The sequence below is a fragment of the Notolepis coatsorum genome, assembly GCF_963971535.1.
Source record: "Notolepis coatsorum genome assembly, contig: SUPER_19_unloc_2, whole genome shotgun sequence".
Lineage (NCBI taxonomy): Eukaryota > Metazoa > Chordata > Actinopteri > Aulopiformes > Paralepididae > Notolepis > Notolepis coatsorum.
Window position 1 is genome coordinate 134,541 of NW_028174858.1, and position 25,468 is coordinate 160,008.

General features: G+C 44.6%; 1 protein-coding gene across 2 annotated transcripts in view; it reads left to right on the forward strand.

Moving 5' to 3' along the window:
• Positions 1 to 4,597: 4,597 nt before the first annotated feature.
• Positions 4,598 to 25,468, forward strand: part of seh1l (SEH1-like) — a 66,356-nt gene continuing 45,485 nt past the window's right edge. For both annotated transcript variants that reach the window (XM_084338492.1, XM_084338493.1), the window contains exons 1-6: positions 4,598 to 4,722; positions 9,507 to 9,557; positions 12,812 to 12,958; positions 14,803 to 15,014; positions 16,806 to 16,904; positions 17,046 to 17,186. In XM_084338492.1, the coding sequence (XP_084194618.1) occupies positions 4,612 to 4,722; positions 9,507 to 9,557; positions 12,812 to 12,958; positions 14,803 to 15,014; positions 16,806 to 16,904; positions 17,046 to 17,186 (761 nt within the window). In that variant the 5' untranslated portion in view covers positions 4,598 to 4,611. The remainder of the gene's footprint in view (positions 4,723 to 9,506; positions 9,558 to 12,811; positions 12,959 to 14,802; positions 15,015 to 16,805; positions 16,905 to 17,045; positions 17,187 to 25,468) is intronic.

The following is a 25,468-nucleotide window of genomic DNA, read 5'->3' on the forward strand; positions in this document are numbered from 1 at the left end:
TTTAAAACTTGACAGTCTTCCCTCCTGTTTTATACCCATTTTGACCCTTCAAACCTCCCATTCAGGGCAAACCTCCCTCTCAGGGCGCAGTTCTAGGCCTGGGTCCTACACAGAGAGTTCGGGAGGCAAACGCCACTGGGCGCTCCATGCCCCGCTGGACCTGAGACAGCGCAGCCCCGATCGCCGTATTGGACGCATCACAGGTGACAAACATCGGGCTCGCCAGATCGGAGAATGCAAGCACCGGTGGTGAGGTGAGCTGCGTTTTAAGTTGGCGAACGGTGATAGAGCAGGCTGAGGTCCACTCCCAGACCGCGTCCTGTTTCAGGAGCCTCCGAAGCGGGGTGGTGGTTGTGGAGTATTGGGGAAGGAAGCGCAGGTAGTAGGCTGTCATCCCTAGAAACGACGAGAGCTGCGCTGGGCCGGACGGCTCAGGCAGGCGCAGCACGGCCTCCACGTTAGACTGGAGCGGGCTGAGGCCATCAGCAGACAAACTCGATGACTGGGACAGAGAAGGTGCACTTGTCCCCATTCAGCGTGAGGTTGTGACCGGACAGGACGTCCAGCACCCTCGCCAGGCGCTCGTCGTGGATGGCTGATGTTGCACCATGGACCACTATGTCATCCAAAAAATCGACCACGCCCGGGATGCCGGCGAAGATGGTGGCCATTATTTTTTTAAAACAGCTGGGGGCCGAGCTGAGGCCAAAAGGCATGCGGGTATACCTAAACACTCCGGCATGCGTCATGAAAGCCGTAAGGCTGCGACTGTCAGGATGCAGTGGAACCTGCAGGTAGCCCTGGCGAAGGTCCAGTTTGGTGAAAACTGATGAGCCGTAAAACTGTGCCGCCAGCTCCTCCACTGTGAGCAGCGGGTACTTATCCGGAATCACCGCTTTGTTCACCTGCCTGAGGTCGACGCACGGACGCAGTCCCCCTGGTTTTCTTTTTACCACCACCAGGTTGGAAACCCATGGCGAAGCGGCGACGCGCTCGATGATGCCCGCATCCAAAAGCTTCTGCAGCTCGGCGGTGACGTCGTCGCGTAGGGCGAGGGGCAGGCGGCGCAGCGGCTGGATCACCGAACGCACCTCCGGGGTGAGGAGAGGCTGGTGGTGAAACGCAGTGAGGCAGCCCAACCCACTAAACAGTGACTTGGAGGCCCCCGTATCCAGCAGGAGTGGGAGAACCACCCCGTCCAGTTCCACCGTGCACCATTTAAATGCACAAGAGGTGGCGTCCACTGAATGGATGGTTGTCGGCGTAGGTGGACGTGGCGAGCGTGGCGGCGTGCTATCAGCACCGGGAGCAGAGCGGCAGACCCGGGAAAAATGGTTCTGCCTGCCACAGCGTTGACACCTCTGTCCCCTGGCAGGGCAAACTGGAGCCCGGCTGGGGTGTGATGAGGAGCCACAATTTCCACACACGGCCCGGCGTGCAGCGAAATTTACCTCCAGGCTGTCCTCCGGGAAAACCGGTTCGGGAAACTCCCCGGACGGCGCCACTGTTTGAGTCAACATCAGAGGTTTGGGGAAAACATTACAGGGTGCTAGCTGTGCTGCCAAGCCTGCTGCTGACTCAAGATGGAAAGCAATATTAACAGCCTTTGTCAATGTCAATTCATCTGGCATCATTAATAGCTTATCTCTGAGCTTTGGGTTATTATTAGTATGTTCAGCTAGCTGATCCTGTATCAGTTCATCTTCCAGCACTCCAAACTTACAGAGACTAGCCAGCCCCCGTAGGTCAGCTACATAGTGGTGGACCGACTCACCCGCCTGCTGACGTTGCTGACGGAAGACGATTCGCCGGAGCATGACGTTTTGTGGAGCAGGGCTCTCTTCCTAGCAGCATTAGCGTCGGCGAGCCCGACGGCTATTATGAACGTATTAAACGCTTCCAGCCAGTGAATCCACGGAACCGGTGGCTCGCCAGGCAGGGCGAGGAACGGAGAGAGAGGTGAAAGTAGGGAATCCATGATCCCATCCTCGTCGCCAATATTATGTATCCAAAAACGTACCGGACTGCGACGTACCGCTTAGATGTTTTATTGCATGCTCCACCAGTGCAACAACACACCATACCAACTCTTGTTACCACAACACTTTATGGTATTTCACAGCACTGTCGTAACATTACTGTGCCATCTTAAAGGCCCGTGAACACCGTTGTGATACACATACACAACAATATACCCTCCTCAGTGTAGCTCAGCGGCTCTGCAGATATGCCCTCCTCAGTGTAGCTCAGCGGCTCTGTAGATATACCCTCCTCAGTGTATTGATTGATTGATTGATTGAAAACTTTATTAACAGATTGCAGAATGGGTACAATACAGTACAGCTCAATACACCCAATTGTTAAGGGGATGCAGACCAGAGAAAGACTTTCGTCTTGTTTACATCAGGGTCCCCCATTTTCAATTCATCAGGAGATATACCTCCTCGGTGTTCAGCTCTGCAGATATACCCTCCTCGGTGCAGCTCTGCAGATATACCTCCTCGGTGTTCAGCTCTGCAGATATACCCTCCTCGGTGCAGCTCTGCAGATATACCTCCTCGGTGTTCAGCTCTGCAGATATACCCTCCTCAGTGTTCAGCTCTGCAGATATACCCTCCTCGGTGCAGCTCTGCAGATATACCCTCCTCGGTGCAGCTCTGCAGATATACCTCCTCGGTGCAGCTTTGCAGATATACCTCCTCGGTGCAGCTCTGCAGATATACCCTCCTCGGTGCAGCTCTGCAGATATACCCTCCTCTACCTCCTCGGTGCAGCTCTGCAGATATACCCTCCTCGGTGCAGCTCTGCAGATATACCCTCCTCTGTGTTCAGCTCTGCAGATATACCTACTCGGTCCAGCTCTGCAGATATACCGTCCTCGGTGCAGCTCTGCAGATATACCCTCCTCGGTGTTCAGCTCTGCAGATATACCTCCTCGGTGTTCAGCTCTGCAGCTATACCCTCATCGGTGCAGCTCTGCAGATATACCCTCCTCGGTGCAGCTCTGCAGATATACCTCCTCGGTGCAGCTCTGCAGATATACCTCCTCGGTGTGCAGCTCTGCAGATATACCTCCTCGGTGTGCAGCTCTGCAGATATACCTCCTCGGTGTGCAGCTCTGCAGATATACCGTCCTCGGTGCAGCTCTGCAGATATACCTCCTCGGTGTGCAGCTCTGCAGATATACCCTCCTCAGTGCAGCTCTGCAGATATACCTCCTCGGTGTGCAGCTCTGCAGATATACCTCCTCGGTGCAGCTCTGCAGATATACCTCCTCGGTGTTCGGCTCTGCAGATATACCCTCCTCGGTGCAGCTCTGCAGATATACCTCCTCGGTGTGCAGCTCTGCAGATATACCCTCCTCGGTGTTCGGCTCTGCAGATATACCCTCCTCGGTGTGCAGCTCTGCAGATATACCTCCTCGGTGCAGCTCTGCAGATATACCCTCCTCGGTACAGCTCTGCAGATATACCTCCTCGGTGCAGCTCTGCAGATATACCTCCTCGGTGCAGCTCTGCAGATATACCTCCTCGGTGTTCAGCTCTGCAGATATACCTCCTCGGTGCAGCTCTGCAGATATACCCTCCTCGGTGTTCAGCTCTGCAGATATACCTCCTCGGTGCAGCTCTGCAGATATACCCTCCTCGGTGCAGCTCTGCAGATATACCTCCTCGGTGTTCGGCTCTGCAGATATACCTCCTCGGTGCAGCTCTGCAGATATACCCTCCTCGGTGTTCAGCTCTGCAGATATACCTCCTCGGTGCAGCTCTGCAGATATACCTCCTCGGTGCAGCTCTGCAGATATACCCTCCTCGGTGCAGCTCTGCAGATATACCTCCTCGGTGTGCAGCTCTGCAGATATACCCTCCTCTGTGTTCGGCTCTGCAGATATACCCTCCTCGGTGTGCAGCTCTGCAGATATACCCTCCTCGGTGCAGCTCTGCAGATATACCCTCCTCGGTGCAGCTCTGCAGATATACCTCCTCGGTGCAGCTCTGCAGATATACCTCCTCGGTGCAGCTCTGCAGATATACCCTCTCGGTGCAGCTCTGCAGATATACCTCCTCGGTGCAGCTCTGCAGATATACCCTCTCGGTGCAGCTCTGCAGATATACCTCCTCTGTGTTCAGCTCTGCAGATATACCTCCTCGGTGCAGCTCTGCAGATATACCTCCTCGGTGTTCAGCTCTGCAGATATACCTCCTCGGTGCAGCTCTGCAGATATACTTCCTCTGTGTTCAGCTCTGCAGATATACCTCCTCGGTGCAGCTCTGCAGATATACCCTCCTCGGTGTTCAGCTCTGCAGATATACCTCCTCGGTGCAGCTCTGCAGATATACCCTCTCGGTGCAGCTCTGCAGATATACCTCCTCGGTGCAGCTCTGCAGATATACCCTCTCGGTGCAGCTCTGCAGATATACCTCCTCGGTGCAGCTCTGCAGATATACCTCCTCGGTGTTCGGCTCTGCAGATATACCCTCCTCGGTGTTCAGCTCTGCAGATATACCTCCTCGGTGTTCGGCTCTGCAGATATACCCTCCTCGGTGTTCGGCTGCAGGTTCTGAAGTTAGTTTCTTTAATAGTTGTCATACAGAAGTACAGAACAACACCATGTTCGTGGCGCGGAGCATCGCGGCGGATCATAAAGATCTCATACACGACGTGTCGTATGATTTCCACGGCAGGCGAATGGCGACTTGTTCAAGTGACCAAAGTGTCAAGGTAAACAAACACACAACGATATGTTTGAGCCAACCTAGCTTCATCACACCAGTTAGCCAGTTAGCTCACGTTAGCCACGATGCTAGCCAGCCGGGCGGCGTGTTGACTCACTGAGCTGCTGGCTGGGCTGGTGTTCTGTATTTAATAAAACACATTAAACATGTTCATATCCTCATCATATCTACTGCAGTTATATAGGTGAACTGGTGTAACGTTAACTATCTGTTAACAGCATTAACAACGTTTGGCGAGTGAATGGACCACTGAGCTAATATCTAACACAATAACATGGAACATATTGTAATATCTAACACAATAACAAGGAACATATTGTAATATCTAACACAATAACAAGGAACATATTGTAATATCTAACACAATAACAAGGAACATATTGTAATATCTAACACAATAACAAGGAACATATTGTAATATCTAACACAATAACATGGAACATATTGTAATATCTAACACAATAACAAGGAACATATTGTAATATCTAACACAATAACAAGGAACATATTGTAATATCTAACACAATAACATGGAACATATTGTAATATCTGGAACACATTGTAATATCTAACACAATAACATGGAACAGTGTCAAGAAAGTCAACCAACGAACTCGATTCTTGTACCGGATCTCCTCTCTGGTAAACAAGAACACCCTGAAGACTCTGGCAGGAGCACTCATTCAGGGGTACTACGACTATGCTTGCACCTCATGGTACCAAAGCACCTCAAAGGCGCTAAAAACAAAATTACAAACATCTCAAAACAAACTGGTCAGACTACTGCTTGACCTTACTCCTAGAACCCACCTCACCCCTGCCCACTTCGACAACCTAGGATGGCTTAGAGTAGACGACAGAGTACAACAACTTGCAATGGGCCTGGTCTACAAGATACACTACACGACCAAGGTACCCATGTACATGTCAAAATACTTCCCAAAGGTCAGTGAATACCACGATCACAACACCAGAGGGAGCTCCACAAATCATGTCAAACCCAGATTCGGCTCAAATAAGGGACTAAACACGTTTCGCAATTATGCCACATCAATGTGGAACGCCCTACCCAAAGCTGTAAAGGAATGTGGATCACTACCCACTTTCAAAACCTCTCTCAAGGGACACCTACGGGAGACTGCAATTCAACACTGGCCCCTGTAAATATCCTAACCCAATCATTCCAACCCCCTCCAATGTACAGTCATTTACCTAGTATGGTTTTGTCAATAGTTCAATGTACAATTGTGTTTGTTTGTACAGTGTCTCCTCCCCCCCCCCCTCAATGTACAGTGTTACTTGTTTATACAGTGTGCCCCCCGCCCCCCCCCCCCCCCCAACCACCTCCAATGTAAATTACCCAGTATGGTTGTCAATATCCCAATGTACCCAACCCCCCCCCACCCAACCTCCAATGTACAGTTTCTACGTCAAATGTATATACTCCCTTTTCTTGACTCCTTCTGTATCACAAACAGTACTGTATTTGCAAATCTGGTATGTCATAAATGTATAGATGTAGCAGTACTGACTATCTGTATGTCATGTATGTCATAAATGTCTATATGAATTGAAAATGGGGGACCCTGATGGAAACAAGACAAACGTCTTTCTCTGGTCTGCATCCCCTTAACAATTGTATGTATTGAGCCGTACTGTATTGTACCCATTCTGCAATCTGTTAAATAAAGTTTTCATTCATTCATTCAACATATTGTAATATCTAACACAATAACATATTGTAATATCTGGAACACATTGTAATATCTAACACAATAACATGGAACATATTGTAATATCTAACACAATAACATATTGTAATATCTGGAACACATTGTAATATCTAACACAATAAATGCACACGGTAACATATTGTAATATCTAACACAATAACATGCACACGGTAACATATTGTAATATCTAACACAATAACATGCACACGGTAACATATTGTAATATCTAACACAATAACATGCACACGGTAACATATTGTAATATCTAACACAATAACATGGAACATATTGTAATATCTAACACAATAACATGGAACATATTGTAATATCTAACACAATAACATGGAACATATTGTAATATCTAACACAATAACATGGAACATATTGTAATATCTAACACAATAACATGGAACATATTGTAATATCTAACACAATAACATGGAACATATTGTAATATCTGGAACACATTGTAATATCTAACACAATAACATGGAACATATTGTAATATCTAACACAATAACAAGGAACATATTGTAATATCTAACACAATAACAAGGAACATATTGTAATATCTAACACAATAACAAGGAACATATTGTAATATCTAACACAATAACATGGAACATATTGTAATATCTAACACAATAACATGGAACATATTGTAATATCTAACACAATAACATGGAACATATTGTAATATCTAACACAATAACAAGGAACATATTGTAATATCTAACACAATAACAAGGAACATATTGTAATATCTAACACAATAACATGGAACATATTGTAATATCTAACACAATAACATGGAACATATTGTAATATCTGGAACACATTGTAATATCTAACACAATAACATGGAACATATTGTAATATCTAACACAATAACATATTGTAATATCTGGAACACATTGTAATATCTAACACAATAACATGGAACATATTGTAATATCTAACACAATAACATATTGTAATATCTGGAACACATTGTAATATCTAACACAATAACATGGAACATATTGTAATATCTAACACAATAACATATTGTAATATCTGGAACACATTGTAATATCTAACACAATAAATGCACACGGTAACATATTGTAATATCTAACACAATAACATGCACACGGTAACATATTGTAATATCTAACACAATAACATGCACACGGTAACATATTGTAATATCTAACACAATAACATGCACACGGTAACATATTGTAATATCTAACACAATAACATGCACACGGTAACATATTGTAATATCTAACACAATAACATGCACACGGTAACATATTGTAATATCTAACACAATAACATGCACACGGTAACGTTTCATACAGTAGTTTAATTACAAGTAGGTCGGCTAAATAACTTAACGTTAGGATGTAAAGGTCATGAGTGCATAAACGTTGTTGTATTTACCGCATATACTGTATATATATCCATTTCTGTCTGAATATACAGGTCTGCATATAGTGCGTCTATATACCTGCATATAATCCACCTACTTATACATCTGCATATAACCCATATTATGACTCAGTATAATGTTGGCATGTACAATATTTCTGTATATACCGTTTATTTATATATTTTTCTACCATATATATATATCCACATATGTCTGTAAATACCTGCATGTAATCCCTTTACATATCTGTATATATCTACAGTATATGTGTACTACATATCCCTTAACTACTCTTACTAGTTATGCTGCTGGGCAGTATGACTTACTACCATAGTGTCGTTATACCTGTATTACTGTACATATTAATACTACAACTCTGCACTGTACATACATCTGACTAGCACTATTACTCAGTAGTACTCATTTATATATTTTATATCCAGTTTAATCATCTGTACATTGTATATTACTGTTGCACTTTACTGTTACATTTGCACTCTGGTTGGATGCTAAACTTATTTTCATTGTACTGTACTTGTGCTGTATTGTGTTGATACATTTCTAATCAATTAACAAATGTGTTCTCAGATTCCTGTGACAGTTAAGTCCAACTCACACGGCGGGCGATTTTTTAAGCGAGCCGACCGACAGAACTGTATCGCCTCCATTGTTATGAATGAGACAGACAACCCACACGGCAGGAGATTTTGAAGCGACGATAGCGCAGCCATTTCTGTCGCCTCGCTAAAAATCGCCTCGATCCTATTTTTTTGAGGCGACGGCAGGCGACACAGCAGGACAGTGAGCAAATAACACGACTTCTACAGTAGAAGTAGTACAGAAGCTCTACTGGTGTATCATTTGTACACCATTAATGTATCAATACATGCATTCAATGATCAATAACCTACGTATTATTACCATGCTACTTATGTTAATTATTATTAACAGGAACAATTTAAATAAATAACGTTAGTTGGAGAAGCTATAGTGGCCGCTTATCATTAACTAATAAATTGACAATGCGCCACGATGCACCTACTAATGTTTTTATACTCTGGTAACAAAATAAGTTGTGGATGTTGACAGAGTTTAATGTCCAGGCTGCAGCTGATGTAGTTTATAAGGTTTATTGTCCAAAGAAAATGATGGTTGAGAACAGAACAGCGTCTTCCGTGAAAAAACATTCTCTCTCAGCAGATGCATAACATTACTTGTCCAATCGGTGGTAGTGAACGTATCGTATCGATTTGTGACTCATCAGTAATGTTAGGAAGAATGAGGAGAGGTTGTATTTGTATATGGTGGTTTAATTCCAGCTCAATATGGGTTTTACAGGTTAATACTTCCCTCGTAATGCACAACACAGCTACCTGCTAATACGTTTGCTTCACGACAACCTAATGTCCGGTCCGTCCTCCCATATCTCCCGGGGGGAAACAACACCCCAGCTAGACAGAGCGACACATAATAGCTTATTATACCTGAACGGTCGGATCTGGTGTGGGGTGTTAAGCGATTGTCGTTGAGCGACAGACGATCGCATCGCCAGGCGCCGTCGGTCGCCCGCCCTGTGCTTTGGACTTTAGGCTAACAGTGTGTTTTCCTGCTTCTCCTCAGGTCTGGGATAAAAGTGAGACTGGGGAGTGGCACTGTACAGCTAGCTGGAAGGTAACCCACCTGCTGTAACCTGGCATTGTTTATAAGGCAACACAACTGAAGTGTAACATGTCACTATCACCACCACTACCACCATCATTACCACTATCACTATCACCACTACCACCACCACCAACCACTACCACCACTACTGCTACTACCACTACCACCACCACTACTGCTACTGCTACTGCTACTACCACTACTACTACTACTACTACTACTACTACTACTACTACTACTACTACTACCACTACCACTACCACCACTACCACTACCACTACCACTACCACTACTACTACTACTACTACTACTACTACTACTACTACTACTACTACTACTACTACTACTACTACTATTACTACTACCACTACCACTACTACTACTACTACTACTACTACTACTACTACCACTACCACTACCACTACCACTACTACTACTACTACTACTGCTACTACTACTACTACTACTACTACCACTACCACTACCACTACTACTACTACTACTACTACTACTACTACTACTACTACTACTACCACTACCACTACTACCACTACCACTACCACTACCACTACCACTACTACTACTACTACTACTACTACTACTACTACTACTACTACTACTACTATCACTATCACTACTACTAATTCTACCAGCACTAATCCACTACTACCACCACCACTACTACCACCACCACTACTACTACTACTACTACTACTACTACTACTACTACTACTACTACTACTACTACTACTACCACTATCACTACTACTAATTCTACCATCACTAATCCACTACTACCACCACCACTACTACTACTAGAGATGTTCCGATACCATTTTTTCTTTCCCGATCCGATTCCGATACCTAAGCTTTGGGTATCGGCCGATACCGATACTGATCCGATACCAGTGCATACATAAAAAACAATTATAATAATTATATTATATAAATTATAAAACTTTTTTAATTTTATTTTTTTTACAGCTACAGATACTGTTTTACATATACTGTTTTTTAGTAATAACTAGAAAGTAATGGTATTTATTCAACAACAGGTGATTGTATAGATTAGTATCATTAATTGACAACTATGCTCAATGATTCACTCATGGAACGGTTGTTGGGACACTGGTTCCGCTCGGAGGTTATACGTTGTTGCACTTGCTACCCAGTCTGCTCCGGTTCAGTTAGCTAGTAGCAGAGGCTCTGGCTAGTAGTAATGTGTATGTTGTGATTTTTAATGCACAATAAATATTCAACATTCTCTTTTGAGACTCCGCCTCAGACTCTTATCCTTTGGCACTAAAAGCTAAACATTGTCACCGGTATGGCTGTCCACATTATGTCATTAATTGCGTTCATGTGTGCGAGAGGTCGATCGGTGACGACACTTAGGTTAGTTAGCCAGTTAGCGTGAGCTAGATGGAAACACAATGTAACGTTACTGGTGAAAAAGTGATTTACCTTGGAATACTCCTTTGCCAACTTGCTGTACTTTGCTTGCAGGTCTACAGCCATTATTGCTGGATTATGAATACAGACTAGGGGTGGGAATCACCAGTTTCATCACGATACGATATCGATTATTTGGACAACGATACGATATTTGCAGATATCACAAAGATATCACAAAGTCTGCCACGATACGATTCCATTCAGGTGCCTGCGATCGATATGAGATGATATTATATGCAGGGCTGTACGTTAACTTTTTTTGCACATAGCACTGGTGCTACAGAGGTTGATAGTTTTGTAGCACAGGCCAACATCTTGTAGCACAAGTATAAAACGTGTTGTATTTGTGTTATTTAGTTGCAGTGCCATGTTTGGCTGTCATTTTCATGCTGACAAGTCGACGTCACACAGCCAGACACGTTACGTGTAAGGAATTATGGGATTTGGTGTTGGGTGTATGGACTCTACTAGGGGTGGGAATCACCAGTTTCATCACGATACGATATAGATTCTTTGGACAACGATACGATATTTGCCGATATCTGCCACGATACGATACAATGCAGGTGCCTGCAATCGATATGAGATGATATCATAAGCCCATTTAACACAATCAGTAACATTTAGATCAACTCAAAAGGTAACAAATATAATTTTGATTTTTTTTTAGCTCTTCCAGACATTTAAATGAAAAACTATTTATTGTTTTTAATACAAATAGGCCTCCTGTTCACTGTAAATTGCCACGTTTTGATAAATTGAGCTTTAAACTTTAAGTAAAACATTTTGGAACACAACCTAAAACCCCTCTTTCCAAACGCAGACACACACAGAGAATGCCCCTTCCCCAGTCCCTAATGGACCTCTGCTGTTTTCTCTATATGGCTCTGATCAGCTTAGCTTAGTTAGCTTACGCTAACGCAACGTTAATTTCGGTATTTAACGCGACGTGGGCATAAAGGAATGGCGAGGATGGAAAGCATGTTAGATGCATTTGACCCGTTGTGGGGAAAAAAACAACAGGCACTTATTTCGGGCAAAATAGGCGGACTCTGAAGCAATGCAGTCTAACGTCTACACGCGCTGAGCTACTGTTGTTGCAGCCGGGCGGATATGCTCACCAGGAGATTTTCAAAATAAGAGTATCGCAATATGAATCGATCTTTTTACGTTGCATCGATCCTATTTGATAATTGATAATAGATCGATATATCGATCTGGATCGATGTATCGTCCCACCCCCACAACAGACTGAACATCATTTTATTAGATAAAACATGTTGACAAAGTTTTACTTTGCAGTTGAAAAAAGGTAATAAATTAAATGTGATAAAAAAAAATCAAATTTCCCCCCCCCCGCAATACTCAGCGTATCGCGATATATTTAGTATCGCGATAGTATCGTATCGTGAGGTCTCTGGCGATTCCCACCCCTAGTATCTGCTGTTAAAATGACAAACAGCATTGACACTTTAATTCACGGTCGATTTAAAAACACGTTTGTTTTATAATGCTCACTCTCAGCAGGAGGATACCGCACGTGTTGTTGATAAATGACGTCATATGGTATCGGAGCATAGAATTGAAGCGTACTCGCCGATACCGATACCAGCATTCTAGGCAGTATCGGAGGCATTTCCTATACTGGTATCGGTATCGGAACAACTCTAACCACTACCACTATCGTCATCACCTCCTCAGATACCTAAGAATGTATGTAAAAAAGTATGTTTTCATCTCTGTAGTTTCTTCATCAAGATGCAGAGATTGTTGAACTCATAACGGTCTTTTCCCCCCCTTCTGCCCAGACGCACAGTGGGTCTGTCTGGAGAGTGACGTGGGCCCATCCAGAGTTCGGCCAGGTCCTGGCTTCCTGCTCCTTCGACAGGACGGCTGCTGTCTGGGAGGAGATCGTGGGGGAGTCCAACGACAAGCAGAGGGGGCAGAGCCACTGGGTGGGTAACGGTACTGCACTCTCTTAGAGAGCTGGGAGTCCAACGACAAGCAGAGGGGGCAGAGCCACTGGGTGGGTAACGGTACTGCACTCTCTTAAAGAGCTGGGAGTCCAACGACAAGCAGAGGGGGCAGAGCCACTGGGTGGGTAACAGTACTGCACTCTCTTAAAGAGCTGGGAGTCCAACGACAAGCAGAGGGGGCAGAGCCACTGGGTGGGTAACAGTACTGCACTCTCTTAAAGAGCTGGGAGTCCAACGACAAGCAGAGGGGGCAGAGCCACTGGGTGGGTAACGGTACTGCACTCTCTTAAAGAGCTGGGAGTCCAACGACAAGCAGAGGGGGCAGAGCCACTGGGTGGGTAACGGTACTGCACTCTCTTAAAGAGCTGGGAGTCCAACGACAAGCAGAGGGGGCAGAGCCACTGGGTGGGTAACGGTACTGCACTCTCTTAAAGAGCTGGGAGTCCAACGACAAGCAGAGGGGGCAGAGCCACTGGGTGGGTAACAGTACTGCACTCTCTTAAAGAGCTGGGAGTCCAACGACAAGCAGAGGGGGCAGAGCCACTGGGTGGGTAACGGTACTGCACTCTCTTAGAGAGCTGGGAGTCCAACGACAAGCAGAGGGGGCAGAGCCACTGGGTGGGTAACGGTACTGCACTCTCTTAAAGAGCTGGGAGTCCAACGACAAGCAGAGGGGGCAGAGCCACTGGGTGGGTAACGGTACTGCACTCTCTTAAAGAGCTGGGAGTCCAACGACAAGCAGAGGGGGCAGAGCCACTGGGTGGGTAACGGTACTGCACTCTCTTAGAGAGCTGGGAGTCCAACGACAAGCAGAGGGGGCAGAGCCACTGGGTGGGTAACGGTACTGCACTCTCTTAAAGAGCTGGGAGTCCAACGACAAGCAGAGGGGGCAGAGCCACTGGGTGGGTAACGGTACTGCACTCTCTTAAAGAGCTGGGAGTCCAACGACAAGCAGAGGGGGCAGAGCCACTGGGTGGGTAACGGTACTGCACTCTCTTCAAGAGCTGGGAGTCCAACGACAAGCAGAGGGGGCAGAGCCACTGGGTGGGTAACGGTACTGCACTCTCTTAAAAGAAATAATAACATCTCAATCAAGTACCCGGATGGCCCTGTGTATCTATAATCTAACATAACTTGTTGAAACCTGCAGATACCTATATATACACACACACATTAATTAATGTAAAAAAAAATACAAAAAAAAATGTACTGTTTTCCAAATGGGAGAGTGTAGTGTTCTAATTTAGTAAACCATTGAAATAACAAGGCAGCCGTTTAGACTGAGACTCATTAATGTTCTGCTGCACCATGGATGGGCGATAATGGATGATGTTCCGCCTGTCACCACTAGGTGCTTCCCTATAACAGCCTGTACCTTGTGCTGCATAACATTAACGAGTCTCTAAACTGCCTCCTTGGACGGTATGTAACTAGGCTGTGGCTATATTGATCCGCTATTGAACGGATAGGAATTTGACTGAAGGTATTACTATCCGTTGGTTTATTTTTAGGTTTTAACTGAACGTAATCGTGCCTTTGCAGAAACGACAGCATTGCGGACGGTAACATATTCGTCAGCACAGATTAATGGAAGCAGATACGGACCACTAGCCTCGCATAGGGATGGGAGAGAACCACCATGTTCTGACCCAGTAACCACCATGTTCTGACCCAGTAACCACCATGTTCTGACCCAGTAACCACCATGTTCTGACCCAGTGTGCTCCCCTCCTCCCAGTAACCACCATGTTCTGACCCAGTAACCACCATGTTCTGACCCAGTAACCACCATGTTCTGACCCAGTGTGCTCCCCTCCTCCCAGATCAAGAGGACCACGCTGGTGGACAGCAGAACCTCCGTGACGGACGTGAAGTTTGCCCCGAAGCACATGGGTCTGATGCTGACCACCTGCTCTGCTGACGGCGTGGTCAGGATCTACGAGGCGCCGGACGTCATGAACCTCAGCCAGTGGTCCCTGCAGCACGAGATCTCCTGCAAGCTGAGCTGCAGCTGCATCTCCTGGAACCCGTCCAGGTCAGAACATACATGTAGAGCGGCTCGTCCTGTAGCAGAACCTCCAGGTCAGAACATACATGTAGAGTGTCCTGTAGCAGAACCTCAGGTCAGAACATACATGTAGAGCGGCTCGTCCAGGTCAGAACATACATGTAGAGCGGCTCGTCCAGGTCAGAACATACATGTAGAGCGGCTCGTCCAGGTCAGAACATACATGTAGAGCGGCACGTCCAGGTCAGAACATACATGTAGAGCGGCTCGTCCAGGTCAGAACATACATGTAGAGCGGCACGTCCAGGTCAGAACATGCATGTAGAGCGGCTCGTCCTGTAGCAGAACCTCAGGTCAGAACATACATGTAGAGCGGCTCGTCCAGGTCAGAACATACATGTAGAGCGGCTCGTCCAGGTCAGAACATACATGTAGAGCAGCTCGTCCAGGTCAGAACATACATGTAGAGCGGCTCGTCCAGGTCAGAACATACATGTCCAGCAGCTCGTCCAGGTCAGAACATACATGTAGAGCAGCTCGTCCAGGTCAGAACATACATGTAGAGCGGCTCGTCCAGGTCAGAACATACATGTCCAGCAGCTCGTCCTGTAGCAGAACATCATGTCAGAACATGTCCAGCAGCACGTCCTGTAGCAGAACATCAGGTCAGAACATGTCCAGCAGCACGTCCTGTAGCAGAACATCAGGTCAGAACATGTCCAGCAGCACGTCCTGTAGCAGAACCTCAGGTCAGAACATGTCCAGCAGCACGTCCTGTAGCAGAACATCAGGTCAGAACATGTACAGCAGCACGTCCTGTAGCAGAACATCAGGTCAGAACATGTACAGCAGCACGTCCTGTAGCAGAACATCAGGTCAGAACATGTACAGCAGCACGTCCTGTAGCAGAACATCAGGTCAGAACATGTCCAGCAGCACGTCCTGTAGCAGAACCTCAGGTCAGAACATGTACAGCAGCACGTCCTGTAGCAGAACATCAGGTCAGAACATGTACAGCAGCACGTCCTGTAGCAGAACCTCAGGTCAGAACATGTCCAGCAGCACGTCCTGTAGCAGAACATCAGGTCAGAACATGTCCAGCAGCACGTCCTGTAGCAGAACATCAGGTTCTCACCCTGTTGGTTCATTGGTCAACAGAAGTGTTGAAGCCTCTCCTTCTAGTAGCTGTAAACTATGGCCCATGAAGGCTAGTGGTTAAAGCCAGTAGGTAAATGTGGCTCCCTGTGTCGTCCTCCACCACCAGCTCCTGTGTGTAATGTAATGTGTAACCCTAACCCTAACCCTCCACCACCAGCTCCCGTGTGTAATGTAACCCTAACCCTCCACCACCCAGCTCCCGTGTGTAATGTAATGTGTAACCCTAACCCTCCACCACCAGCTCCCGTGTGTAATGTAACCCTAACCCTCCACCACCCAGCTCCCGTGTGTAATGTAACCCTAACCCTAACCCTCCACCACCCAGCTCCCGTGCCCACCCTAACCCTAACCCTAACCCTCCACCACCAGCTCCCGTGCCCACCCTAACCCTAACCCTAACCCTCCACCACCAGCTCCCGTGCCCACCCTAACCCTAACCCTCCACCACCAGCTCCCGTGCCCACCCTAACCCTAACCCTAACCCTCCACCACCAGCTCCCGTGTGTAATGTAACCCTAACCCTCCACCACCCAGCTCCCGTGCCCACCCTAACCCTAACCCTAACCCTCCACCACCAGCTCCCGTGCCCACCCTAACCCTAACCCTAACCCTCCACCACCAGCTCCCGTGTGTAATGTAACCCTAACCCTCCACCACCAGCTCCCGTGCCCATCCACCCATGATCGCGGTGGGGAGCGACGACAGCAACGTGACGTACGGCGGGAAGGTGCAGATCTACGAGTACAATGAAAACACAAGGTCCGCGCGCCGCCTCTGTCTCGCACACGCATGTAACATGTAAAGACTGTGTCGTAAATGGGAATGACGATGCATTTAAGCGCTAGCCTTTAAAAACATTTTGTATGTGTTCCCCCCCCCCCCCCTCTCACAATTCTATAGGAAATATGCCAAAGCAGAGACGTTGCTGACGGTCAGTGACGCGGTCCACGACATAGCCTTCGCTCCAAACCTGGGGAGGTCATTCCATGTGCTCGCCATCGCAACCAAAGATGTCCGAATCTTCAAGCTGGTGCCCATGAGGTGGGGGGGGGGGGGGATCAAATAGTTTCAATTTAATTTACTGAATTTTCTCTAAATGTTATCTCTAGTTCACCTCCCCTCCAGCAGGTGTCTCTCTAGTTCACCTCCCCTCCTGCAGGTGTCTCTCTAGTTCACCTCCCCTCCTCCAGGTGTCTCTAGTTCACCTCCCCTCCTCCAGGGGTCTCTCTAGTTCACCTCCCCTCCTGCAGGTGTCTCTCTAGTTCACCTCCCCTCCTGCAGGGGTCTCTCTAGTTCACCTCCCCTCCTGCAGGTGTGTCTCTAGTTCACCTCCCCTCCTCCAGGTGTCTCTCTAGTTCACCTCTCCTCCTCCAGGTGTCTCTCTAGTTCACCTCCCCTCCTCCAGGTGTCTCTCTAGTTCACCTCCCGTCCTGCAGGTGTCTCTCTAGTTCACCTCCCCTCCTCCAGGTGTCTCTCTAGTTCACCTCCCCTCCTGTAGGTGTCTCTCTAGTTCACCTCCCCTCCTCCAGGTGTCTCTCTAGTTCACCTCCCCTCCTCCAGGTGTCTCTCTAGTTCACCTCCCCTCCTCCAGGTGTCTCTCTAGTTCACCTCCCCTCCTGTAGGTGTCTCTCTAGTTCACCTCCCCTCCTGTAGGTGTCTCTCTAGTTCACCTCCCCTCCTCCAGGTGTCTCTCTAGTTCACCTCCCCTCCTGTAGGTGTCTCTCTAGTTCACCTCCCCTCCTCCAGGTGTCTCTCTAGTTCACCTCCCCTCCTGTAGGTGTCTCTCTAGTTCACCTCCCCTCCTGCAGGTGTCTCTCTAGTTCACCTCCCCTCCTCCAGGTGTCTCTCTAGTTCACCTCCCCTCCTCCAGGTGTCTCTCTAGTTCACCTCCCCTCCTCCAGGTGTCTCTCTAGTTCACCTCCCCTCCTCCAGGTGTCTCTCTAGTTCACCTCCCCTCCTCCAGGTGTCTCTCTAGTTCACCTCCCCTCCTCCAGGTGTCTCTCTAGTTCACCTCCCCTCCTCCAGGTCTCTCTAGTTCACCTCCCCTCCTGTAGGGGTCTCTCTAGTTCACCTCCCCTCCTCCAGGTGTCTCTCTAGTTCACCTCCCCTCCTGCAGGTGTCTCTCTAGTTCACCTCCCCTCCTCCAGGTGTCTCTCTAGTTCACCTCCCCTCCTCCAGGTGTCTCTCTAGTTCACCTCCCCTCCTCCAGGTGTCTCTCTAGTTCACCTCCCCTCATGTAGGTGTCTCTAGTTCACCTCCCCTCCTGCAGGTGTCTCTCTAGTTCACCTCCCCTCCTGTAGGTCTCTCTAGTTCACCTCCCCTCCTCCAGGTGTCGCTCTAGTTCACCTCCCCTCCTGTAGGTGTCTCTCTAGTTCACCTCCCCTCCTGTAGGTGTCTCTCTAGTTCACCTCCCCTCCTGCAGTTCACCTCCCCTCCTGCAGGTGTCTCTCTAGTTCACCTCCCCTCCTGCAGTTCACCTCCCCTCCTGCAGGTGTCTCTCTAGTTCACCTTGCGCTGAAGTACTACGGAAACTCAGTTGAACCAAATCAGGGCTCTACAGTGCGACAATTTCACTCGCATTTGTCCCTAAAAATAGATATGTGCGAGCTGGCTATTTAGGTTTCAACGTCAAAATATTCATGTTAATTATAATTAATTAAAGAATTGTATAAAGAATTTTCCATGTTCTGTAATCTAATAATTCCATTACCTTTCCTATCGGTATCGAAGTCAAAACGTTGGTATCGTGACGACACTACAACATACAAAAGCAGCTGGACAACCGATATCCTTTGCGTCTAGTAGGACTGGGCCAATGTGTGTGATTCTGGTGGTGTGTGCTATTGCACAGATGTGTGTCCCTTAGTATGCACACATGCATGCACGCACGCACAGTATAATATGCACGTACTAAATAGTTTAACACATTCAGTGCCACGCCCCTTTGACCATATTAGGGCTACCGTGCCAATAAGGAAGTGGAGGTTGGGGAAATTTGCGAAGGCTTAAACTATATATTAAATTATGGCTATGGGTCTAAAACACCCCTCGCTTATCAATGACTTGCTTGCAGTCAACATGTACGAAACGGATTGTTTTTTCATTGGTACATTTCCGTTTTATACCGTTTTGAATACGAGTATCAGGGCTCGAAATTAACATTTTTACTTGGTAGCACTGGTGCTCCCAACTTCAAAAAGTTGGGAGCACCAGCAAAAATGTAGGAGCACCCACCAAAATGTAAGGAGCACCAACAATATATACGGTATGTAATATATTTTTATTGATTAAAAAAACGACAATATAACAGTACTGTAATGCAGTAAAACAGTGAAAGTAGCCTTAAACTATAGTATAGTGTAGACTAGGCATGTGCCGCTATGACATTTTGAAGGTATGAAACCTTGGGCAAAAATACCCCGGTTAACGGTATATCACGGTAATCGGTAAAAAAAATTTAATTTTTCCCCCCATTGAACAAAACGTCTTTTATTACAGTCTTCATTCACACATTCATAAATAACTTGCAGAAAATGTGATTGTGTTACACAGACACACAGAGGGAACTGTCTGACCACTTTAACTAAGTAGGTACAGAAACTACAGAATAAAAAAATACTTCCAATTTCCAAATAAAATAGAATTCCTTTCTGAATAAAATAAATACACTCTTAACACTTTGGCTGCCAGGAAACGTGTTTAGACGTCATTGCCGGCCATGCTCAAGTTGCCGGCGGACGCTTTACAGCGTCCTTATATCAATATTTAAAAAATCTGTGATCGGATTCATATGTCCCCTCCGCTGGCCTGAGATCCACCAGGAGGACCCACTGAGCTCTCTGGCGGTTCAGGAGCGCCATCTGGTGGCCGATCGGCGCAATCGCTTAAACAGGAAGTGGCATAGAGGTTGTGCTGGACGTCCGTATTACTTCCGGGCACTCGCTATAGGTCCCGGGACTCTGGCTCGTCACGCTACACAGTGATCGATTGCCAATAACTCGATAAACAACATGATTTGGACGTATATACCATTATACAAGCTGGAGATGGACCGGGTAAATTTACATCCCATAATGATAAGACTTCTACTCTACGATGATCGCCCAACGGCGCGCGGAGACTGGGGTGAGTTTCAGCGTGTACCGTTACCGTCTTCGATACTAACTGCTATTATCAACATTTGACCCACACTAGATGAATGGTATAACGCTGCCCACGGAATTATAAACGCCCCCTCGCCCATCCGGTCAACATCAGATGACGTGTAGTAACTTCTAGAAGTACGTCTAGTTGGAATTTTTTATATCGCGCTGATTGCCATAAAACTGTATTGCATCATCAATATAATGCATTTGGGGCTATAGATCACGTTCTGGAGAAAGCTGCAGAAAGAGATGAAAACATACTTACATTTACATTTTACATTTAGTCATTTAGCTGACGCTTTTATCCAAAGCGACTTACAAGTTCTGTGCGACAAGACAGCAAGAAGGGTATAACTCTATCAGCTGAGTAACAATGTTCATCAAAGTGTTGCGTGTTACAGTGTAGGTTAGTTTATTAGGACAAGTGCATGACATTAAGGTTAGTCGGGGTTACTTATACATTAGACCATACTTTACTATGAATATGTGAATGAAAAAGTTTAACGTTGCTACACAATATGGGCCCTAATAATGGCAATGTAGCAATAGAATTTAAAAAGTTATAGCCCTGCAAAGAAGGGGAACTTCTCCATAGACAAATAGAGCCGGCAACCTATGGTATATCATGAATTTAACCCAAGGCAACCAAAGTGTTAAGAGTGTATTTATAATATAATAGAAAGGAATTCTATTTTAGTTTATTTGGAAATTGGAAGTATTTTTTATTCTATATAGAAAATACTTCCAATTTCCAAATAAACTTAAATAAAATAAATACACTCGGTCTTAACACTTTACCTGCCGGAAGACGCTTTTAGGCGTCCTTCCCCGCCATGCTCAAGTTGCCGAAGACGCCGTAACTCGTCTTTGATATCAATATTTCAAAAATCTGTGATCGGAATCATATTTCCTTTCCGGGGCCCTGAGACACAAGTGTGATCTCCTCTCAATCCTCTAGCGGTTCAAGACCGCCATCTGGTGGCCGATCGGCAGATCGAAAAAACGGATGTTACCTTTAACCCGGTAGGACTCACTCCATATGGGGTCCGGGTACTCGCTAGTGTTAGAGAGACTCAGTCTTCACACAGTGAACATCGATCGGTGGAAATAACTCGAAAAAACAACATGATTTGGACGTATATATTATTATACAACCTGGAAATGGACCGGATATTTCTATATCCCATAATAGGAAAATGTCTGTTCCACGCTCATCGCCCAACGGCGCGAGGAAGATACGGTAAGATTCAGCGTTATTTTTCAATGTCTCCTATACTAACTGATCCGATGAACATTTGACCCACATTAGATGAATGGTATAACGCTGCCCACGGAATTATAAACGCCCCCTCGCCCATCCGGTCAACATCAGATGACGTGTAGTAACTTCCAGAAGTCCGTCCAGTTGGACTTTTTTATATCGCGCCGATTGCTATCAAACTATTTGATCATCAATATAATGCATTTGGGGCTATATATCACGTTCTGGAGAAAGCTGCAGAAAGAGATGAAAACATACTTATACTTTAGATCATATTTTAGTATGAATATGTGAATGAAAAAGTTTAACGTTGCTTCACCCTGAACAATACATATAGGACATTGAATCGGCCCTAATGGCAATTTAGCAATAGAATTTAAAAAGTTATAGCCCTGCAAAGAAGGGGAATTTCTCCATAGACAAATAGAGCCGGCAACCTATGGTATATCATGAATTTAGCCTTAGGCAATCAAAGTGTTAAGTGAGCATTTGGTCACTTTCAGTCCAGGTAAATTACGCATCGACAGGATCATCACCCAGTGCTATTTGCCAATTTCAAGGTAACGTTGTCTTGTCTTGACGTGGTGTGCTGTCATCTGAAAATAATGCTCAATGCACGAAGGGCTAACGTTAGCCCTTCGCTGACTGGGAGATTTGCCTGGAAAGTAGCGTTAGCTACACCAAACATTTTGCAAACATGTACCGAGGTATCACAATGTCACACACACACACACACACAAACACGCGCGTGCACGCATTGGCGAAACCACACACTGAGTATAGCCTACTGTGCACGTCAGAGCTTCGGCGAAACCATAAGGTACGAATATTTAAGTAGGCAGAGTACAACTATCACCATTGCCATCAATCAATATATGATCAGTCAATGCAGCCACGTTTCCAATAGCGCCTACACAAACTCTCTCTCTCTCTCTCTCTCTTTCTCTTCTCTCTCTCTCTCTCTCTCTCTCTCTCTCTCTCTCTCTCTCTCTCTCTCTCTCTCTCTCTCTCTCTCTCAGGCAGTCGGACTCGGGAGCAGCATATCACTGTAATATCTTTGTGCATGCTCCCACGCGCACGCCCGTATTCCGATCCGTACAATAATAATCAGAGGGGTATATATTGTCATTTGAAACAAGTTACCAATGCATTGTCCCGTGGGATAATGCCCCCGCGGTGAAATTAATAATTAGTATCCCCCTCAGTCTATCTCTATCTCTCTCTTTCTCTCTCTCTCACACACACACAGCATTAAGTACCTCACGTGCAATCCCAAGCACTACACAAATTAGAAGAAACTGCAAAGGATACAGTATATACCAAGAATAACTTCAGTATGAGTACAGCATATTTAGCATATTGTTAAAAGAGCCAAGGCTGGCTTGCGTAATTTAACATATGATTTACCATTCAGAAGAGTTGAAGGGGGCAAGATATTCAGCTGTCCACAAGCCTTAATCCACTTAAAAAAATAAAAATAAAGTACTTTCATGTCCTTTACCCAGTTTTCTCTGGTTTTCTCTGGCCTTGGCATTATATCATATAGTATCATACCTGAGATTATATCATATAGTATCATACCTGAGATTATATCATATAGTATCATACCTGAGATTATATCATATAGTATCATACCTGAGATTATATCGTATAGTATCATACCTGAGATTATATCATATAGTATCATACCTGAGATTATATCATATAGTATCATACCTGAGATTATATCATATAGTATCACTGAGATTATATCATATAGTATCATACCTGAGATTATATAGGCGTTAATAGAATCGGGCGATACCGCGTTAACTTTGACAGCCTTAATGATATAATCTCAGGTATGATACTATATGATATAATCTCAGGTATGATACTATATGATATAATCTCAGGTATGATACTATATGATATAATGCCAAGGCCAGAGAAAACCCGAGAAAACTCGGGTTTTAATCGTTATTTATTTTATTAGCAATATCCATTAATTTTTCATCCATCCAGCCTGACGTTATCAATTTGCACGAACAACCTTAAAACAAAGGTGCACCTCAGTTATAGGTATCAAACTATGGAACTCTTTGCAGAACGATGAAAAGAGTTCCAATAATATATTTCACTTCAAAAGGTTGTGCAAAGAAAAGATACATAGACAGTATAGCACAGTTTAGTATAATATTGCAGTTTAGCGTGTCAGGATGACGTAGCATAGAGTTGTAGTGTAGGCCAGTATGAGTATAGTAATATAGTATATAGCAGCGTAACATAGAATAATAATATATTAAAATATTGTATAATACTGTACCAATATGGTGTAGAATAAATAGTATGATTTAGTTATATTATAATAAAATAGAAATTAGATAGTATATAGAAGTATAATACATTATATAAGTGTGTGTGTGTGGGGGTGGGTGTGTGTGTGTGTAAATGAATTAACCTAAATATGTAGTTTGACTGATAGATAGACAAAATGGGTTTATTTATGTTGATTTAATTTGGTTGTGTTGATGTTACATTTTTTTTTGCAAAATGGGTATATTCTGTTTGGTTTTACACAATATGTCTATCGGTGTGTGTAGGGGCAGGTATATATAAGATTTTTTCTTCTTCCTGTTCCTTTCGGCCATGGTATTTTTGGTGAATTATATGAATATGTACTGTTGGACTGTGGTAATTCCATGTACGAATAAATAAATGATGATGATGATGATGATGATGATACTATATGATATAATCTCAGGTATATAAATCGTGATACTATATGATATAATCTCAGGTATGATACTATATAATCTCAGGTATATAAATCTTGATACTATGATATAATCTATATGATATAATCTCAGGTATGATACTATATGATATAATCTCAGGTATGATACTATATGATATAATCTCAGGTATGATACTATATGATATAATCTCAGTGATACTATATGATATAATCTCAGGTATGATACTATATGATATAATCTCAGGTATGATACTATATGATATAATCTCAGGTATGATACTATATGATATAATCTCAGGTATGATACTATATGATATAATCTCAGGTATGATACTATATGATATAATCTTAGGTATGATACTATATGATATAATCTCAGGTATATAAATCGTGATACTATATGATATAATCTCAGGTATGATACTATATGATATAATCTCAGGTATGATACTATATGATATAATCTCAGGTATATAAATCGTGATACTATATGATATAATCTCAGGTATGATACTATATAATCTCAGGTATATAAATCTTGATACTATGATATAATCTATATGATATAATCTCAGGTATGATACTATATGATATAATCTCAGGTATGATACTATATGATATAATCTCAGGTATGATACTATATGATATAATCTCAGGTATATAAATCGTGATACTATATGATATAATCTATATGATATAATCTCAGGTATGATACTATATGATATAATCTCAGGTATATAAATCGTGATACTATATGATATAATCTCAGGTATGATACTATATGATATAATCTCAGGTATGATACTAACTATAATTATGATATAATCTCAGGTAGGGCTGGGCGATATGGCAAAAAATCATATCGCGATAACGATATGATAATGTTATCACTCGATATCAATAATTATCGAAATTGTTATAAGTATAAAAAAAAAAAAAAAAAAAAATTAACAGATTTATGTTTATTTTGCAGCCATTCTTTGTCGTTGCCGCCATATTTAGTGTTACAGCCCCTCACACTCCAGTTCTCAGACTGCAGCTGGTTTAAAAGCGAAAGTAAACCGGCTTCTCTGCTGGCTGTGGCTCCAGGGGAGTTGAACAGTTCTGGCTCTGCTAGTTTCTTTTCTATCTTTTGGCGCTTTTTTTGTGGACAAACCACCGCACATGTGCACCGTGACTC